This window comes from Anoplophora glabripennis, unplaced genomic scaffold, assembly GCF_000390285.2.
Source record: "Anoplophora glabripennis isolate ALB-LARVAE unplaced genomic scaffold, Agla_2.0 scaffold7, whole genome shotgun sequence".
NCBI lineage: Eukaryota > Metazoa > Arthropoda > Insecta > Coleoptera > Cerambycidae > Anoplophora > Anoplophora glabripennis.
Genome location: NW_019419456.1, coordinates 719,784 through 725,783, shown reverse-complemented (window position 1 = coordinate 725,783; position 6,000 = coordinate 719,784). Strand labels below are relative to the sequence as shown.

At 32.5% G+C, this 6,000-nt stretch overlaps 1 protein-coding gene across 1 annotated transcript; it reads right to left on the bottom strand.

Annotated features, from left to right (window-relative positions):
* Window positions 1–692: 692 nt before the first annotated feature.
* Window positions 693–4,747, bottom strand: LOC108910570. The gene is made up of 3 exons (XM_018715219.1): window positions 4,558–4,747; window positions 2,282–2,383; window positions 693–1,284 (listed from the first exon to the last, which is right to left on the bottom strand). Exons 1-3 carry the CDS (start codon window positions 4,699–4,701, stop codon window positions 976–978), a joined length of 555 nt encoding a protein of 184 aa, XP_018570735.1. The 5' UTR covers window positions 4,702–4,747; the 3' UTR covers window positions 693–975.
* Window positions 4,748–6,000: the final 1,253 nt, after the last annotated feature.

Below are 6,000 nucleotides of genomic sequence, written 5' to 3'. Positions count from 1 at the left end.
TACGCCAGTGTTGTTAGATTTTGACTATCTGCTAGAGAGCGCTCTTTCAGTTGCATTTTATGACAAAATTGTTTTGAAGTTAGGTTCTTGTAGTGTATGTTTTGTATTATAATGTAAAATTGAGAAATGGACTGTTCTACAGTCAATCGGTTTATATCTTTCATGTACAGTGTCCACAAAAGAGTGGGCGGTGCTTCAAGAGTAGTTTTTTAGATGAAAATGAATTAAAATTAAAAAAAAATGAATAACATTTTTTTATAAAGACATTTTCAGTTATTTTAACAAGAGTACTTTTTACATTATAATATACGAGTACAATATACACTTTAAGAACCCAACTTTAAAAAAATCTATGTTGTAAACTGTCATTGGGAGAAACAGCAACTAGCGACCTCTAGGAGATAGTCAAAAACTAATAATAAGACGTATTTAGTACCTCCAAAACTTTACGTGTACCAAATTTCAGTTTTCCACAACACCCTGTATTTATGCATACAATTCGTCAGTATCTCGTTTACAACTGCACATACGACACCAAAAATATTACTCATTTTATTCAATATATCGTTAAAATAAAATATGAAGCAAAACATTGATATAAATTGTAACTAAAAAGGCACTATCTGTAATTTTGTGTGATAGTTATTGCTTTTCAAATAATATTGACACATCTTCATGTAAAAACTGTCATAAAAATGGTACACTGCATTTAGGTGTTCAAAAATATTTGTCAATGCCTACCCTGTGCACACGTGTAACTAGACTGAGCGATTTTAACTGATTTTCGTTTGTTTTAACCGCGACGTCACGGCTTTAGACAGGACAGGCCTTGGAATTTTTGTGTGTCCGATAAATTAATTCTTTTCAAAATAGTTTTTCATTCTCAATTGTTATAAATCGAAATTAAACAGTTTTTACATGTTAATATGTGTATCCAAAGTCGTTGCTAATATCTTTAAAACAAATCGTAACCTCTTAATTAAGAAACTTCTTCATCTGCTTCCTCTGATGTTCCATACTGTATTGGGCGCTTTCAGCTTTTTCTATCATGCTGTCTAACGTACTTAGATCTTTATCCAGGGCTTTGGCCAGGTCGCTTTTTCTTTGCATTTCATTTTTCTCCGCGTCATTGTCGTTAGTGATGCTTTCAGTCGGGGCGCTCTCATTGGTCGGCACATCAGTGTTTCCAGTGGGTTCGGGTGTGGAATTGTCGGGAGTCGAAGACGAATCGGGCTTGCCTGCAACTTTTATTTTCAGCAGGTTCGTCAGGGAGCCGCAAGATGCCTGAAAAGGAGTTTGAAATGGTGTATAATCTATTCGCGATGTGGTTTTCATTGTATAGTCCTTTAACGAAGGTTAAACTGTCACATAAAGTGTCATTATTATATTATTCAGGAGATTATTTTTTAAATATTACACTTACTTATAATACAACATTTTTCTCATATCTATAGCAACTTGAAAACTGTCAAATTTATTTTTGTAATTAATGCTAAATTGATTTCATCAACCAGTATGGTGGTTTAACAAATATAAATAATACAAAAAACTGTTTCCAAGATAAGTTGCACTAAATCAAATTCTTCACATTTTATAATTATTTAAAATTGTACTAACTTTATTTTATTCAAACTGAACACTGTATATTATTTAATTTTTGAATTTCACGAATTTAAAGATTACGTTTATAGATAGTTAGTTTAAAATGTTTAATTTTAGTGTTATTTGATGTTTTAAAAATGGGCTCTTCTCGAAAATATCAAATATCTCCGATGTGGCATGATAACAAGATGCGGTTTTCACCATTCGTTGAAATATGAAATTGTTTAACGTAAAAGATTTCTAAACAAGTCATCATTTTTACGAAAATTTATCAGAGCATAGCTTTGAAAATTCCGTTTAATAATAAAATATATGAAAAAAACAAAATATACATAAAATTATTACAGAAACACTGATAACATTTACAATAACAATTATGCAAAATGTCGAAAATAAATTAAATTGTCAATCTGTCAAATTTAATATAGGGTTTACTTAAAACAATGTAAATGCTCAATGCTTCTAAATACATGAAATCGAACGAGAATTGAAAATTAAATATATTAATTATAAAAAAAATGAATGTCCATTAGAAATGGGACAATCTTCATAATGGAAAATAATTTTAAAATGTGTAGAAATTGGTTTGGTATAATTTCTATTTGCTGTGGAATAATCTCCGATTATAAATAGCAGACCATCAGAAGCGGGATATTGGTAGTATCAAATGACATCTTACCTTAAATCTATTGATTTTGACTTGTGTCTTTTGCAAAAGACTGTTCAACTCTTCCAGTCCCCCCATAATTCTTTTTTCAGACTCTTCTTGCAGATCAGCCTCCTGAAAAGTGTGTAATTATTTTTTCAAGAAAGACCAATAAGTACATATTTCTCTTTTTACGACAATTTTTCTCGGTAATAATGAAAATTAACTTGCATATAAAGTGAAACTCATAATTTTTTTTCTTGGCAGTTTTCAAAAATTGAGCTTTAAAAATTTTTGGTTTAGACTATTTCGACCCACTTAATTAATTTCAGACAAGGTTAGATTTTCCATGAAAATTATTTCTTAAAAAAATATGAAATATTTCAGGTAGACTATTTCGACCCTTCTAAATTAATTTCTAATACCTGTTTTTTGAACAAAGAGGGCAAAGAGTAAAATTATACAGTGAGTGTCCTATTAGATTTTTTCAGAACCTACTTCGATTTCAATTTTGAAAATTGGCACACTGTGCTCTTTTCAAATATAATAATTTTGTTCCTGTAACACTTTCTGTTATACCGGAAGTTGACGTCAATTTTGTTATTTTAAATGGGTCACCCTAAATATTATTGCATTTTTGGATTCTACGTGAAATTTGAGGGGCACTTTATTAAATATTCCCTATACCTAGGAGTTATAGAACTTGAGATATTAATTGTTAAAGAAAAAATTTGACAGATGCAAGATGCAAGTAACTTTTTTCAGGAGCGTGATATCAAGTGGATTTTTGATACCTGTAAAAGCCATAGGTAACACTAAATCGTGGTATACGAACTAATTAAAACATTTAATACTGGGTGTTTCATTTTTGCTGTTACATTTTGATAACGTCAAACAATGATGACTTTGTTAGCTTAAATGGACCACCCCGTATTTTTTTACTATGTCGATTGTAGATTGAAATTTCCTTTCAAGCCATTGTTAGGGTTGCAGTTACAAATTACTTTTGTGTCTGAATGTGCAAAGCAGCAAATTTTCTACATGTTCTTGAAATTTTGTCACATTTTCGATAAATAATAAACAAATTAAAATAATCCTCATTAGTATAATTTAAACGATCCCCAGGCATTTTTATTTAAATTTTCGGCAAAAACTATCCAGACAGAACAATATCTGACAACTAACTTGACAAATGTCAAGTTATTCTAATTGTTTTTGGATTATCTCTGATCATGGCCAATTTGACAACAGATCTGATACGATAAAAACTGTTCAAAAAATAGAAAATTGCAAATACCTCTAAAAGTAGTAACGATAACCCTAACAATGCTTATATGGCTCGAAAGGAAAATTTCAATCTGCATACGACAGAGTAAAAAATACATGGTGTTCCATTTAAGTTAACAAAGTTATAGCTGTTTGAAGTTATCAAAATGTAACAGCAAAAATGAAACACCTAGTATTAAATGTTTTAATTTGTTGGTATACTACGATTTAGTGTTACCTATGCCCTTTACAAGTATCAAAAATCCACTTGATATCACGCTCTTGAAAAGAGTTACTAGCATCTCCGCGGACCCTTGCATCTGTCAAATTGTTTCTTTAAAAATTAATATCTCAAAATCTATAACTCTATAGATATAGGGAATACTTAATAAAGTGACCCTCAAATTTTACGTAGAATCCGAAAATGCAATAATATATAGGGTGTCCGATTTAAAATAACAAAGTTGACGTCAACTTCCGGTATAACCGGGAGTGTTACAGGAACAAAATTATTATATTTGAAAAGAGCACACCCAAAAACCCTAGTGTGCCAATTTTCAAAATTAAAGTCGAAGTAGGTTCTGAAATAATCTAATAGGACATTCACTGGGAGCCACCCGGTATCTTTGGGCGATTATTCTCCACACCAACAGCAAAGTAAATGTTCCGACAAAGTAATTGTATATTTCGGGGTACCGCACTATTGTCAACTTTTTTTATTGTTGATTTTTCGAGAAAAAGTTATTCTTAATAAAAAGTTTTGATGATCTTAGGAAGCCATGGGTAGTAAGCAAAGTGCCTTTAATTTTTGTATTCGTTAAAAACTGTATTTAACAAAAAAATGCTTACGGAGTTTAGTCAAAAAATAAGAATCCGGGGACACACTGTATATTTGACCACTTTCATTTGAAATTTTTCTATATAAATTTTCCTGTCTAAAAAATTATTTCCATTTTTAATACCAAAATGATTATTCATAATTTTGAACATTAACTAAACAAAGTACAATTTCCTTAAGGTAATATGCATATCTAAACACTCACCTTTAAATTCTCCGTGTCCAAGTTCTCCTCTTCGACAGCCTTTCTCTCACCCTCAATCTTCTTCATGAACTCCTCATAGTCGGGTTTCTCGATTCCCAACAGTTCAGCCCTCATACATTCATATTCATACGTTCCTTCAGCCATACCTACGCTAATATTTTTCACCTACGGTGTCTACCTGTTACCTATTTACAAGGATTTTTGCGTTTCAACACTCAAAACATCACATGGTTGCGGGGTTGGCAGCACTGCTGCCGCATTATAGATTTTTCGTTGCCAACCGCGGGTAAACGTCCAAACTTTAAAATTGCTTTGGATCACAGCTAAATTACTCCGGTGCGAGAACGTAGATCTGGTGATTTCGTTGTCAGTGGTGTAATTGGAATTTTTTTAGTTTCTTTTAGGTGAGCTTAAGTATAAAAATAAAAGAGAATTTTCCTTATTCGGTAAGCCCGAATACTTATTATGTTGTAAGTATTTGAATGTGGCATATTTTTTTTAATACATCACTTTTATTCATGGTGTTTGCACTTCAAAGTTCAAAGCAAGACTGTCGTTCCGTTGATTGAGTCGACCCATACGAGGTCTGTTCAGAAAATAACCGAACTTTTTGATATACGCGCTAGTGGAGATATATATTTAGTGTAACCACATGTTCTTGAATTGTTGATATCTCATTTAGTTTTCGTGATAACTCCTTGAGCTATCTAATGTTGACGAAACAGGCATTCAACGGATTATAACGGGACGAAAACGGAATTTACAGCTACGACATTGGAATAAAAGTTTAATCATCACAATGAATGGGCACAAGTTCTCTACGTCCAAGAAGACACGTCAGTCTCGATCCAATGTCTAAGTGATGATCTCTGTTTTTTCCATATTAATGGAAATGTGCATTTTGAATTCTTGCCTCAAGGTGACACAGTGAACCATGTGTACTATAAAGGCGTTTTACAACGATTACATGAAAAAATCTGCAAAAAGAGACCAGAGTTGTGGCGGGACAGCTCATGGTTCTTGCACCACACACTCAGCTTTGTCTATTCGTCAGTTTTTGTGCCAATCAGATTGCTGTCCTCCTTCATCCTCCTTACTCGCCAGACCTGGCTCCTTGCGATTTTTTCTTATTTCCTAAATTAAAATTAGTGCTGAAAGAACGCCGTTTTCAGACAAAAGAAAATTCATCACAGACTTTAAAGGCCGTATGAAATGGAGCTATCCAGGACTGTTGCGCGAAATGCAATAATCGCTGGGAAAAGCGTGTGAATAGTGGAGGGGAGTACTTTGAAGGAGACAAGGGCCAAAATAATGTATAAGTTTAAAAAATAAAGTTCGGTTATTTTCTGAACAAACCTCGTATCTAATGAACCATGCGCGGTCAGTGTTGCCAACCCTTGGAAATACAATTTCTCACAAAAAACAAAGTATTCCTCGAATTTC

Bases quoted from the DNA above. Each gene is read 5' to 3' on its own strand.
- LOC108910570 (XM_018715219.1), bottom strand. From the start codon at position 4,701: ATGGCTGAAGGAACGTATGAATATGAATGTATGAGGGCTGAACTGTTG. The intron at 2,384-4,557 runs GTGAGTGTTTAG...CACACTTTTCAG, and splicing joins TGGACACGGAGAATTTAAAG to GAGGCTGATCTGCAAGAAGA. The intron at 1,285-2,281 runs GTAAGATGTCAT...ACTCCTTTTCAG, and splicing joins TCAAAATCAATAGATTTAAG to GCATCTTGCGGCTCCCTGAC.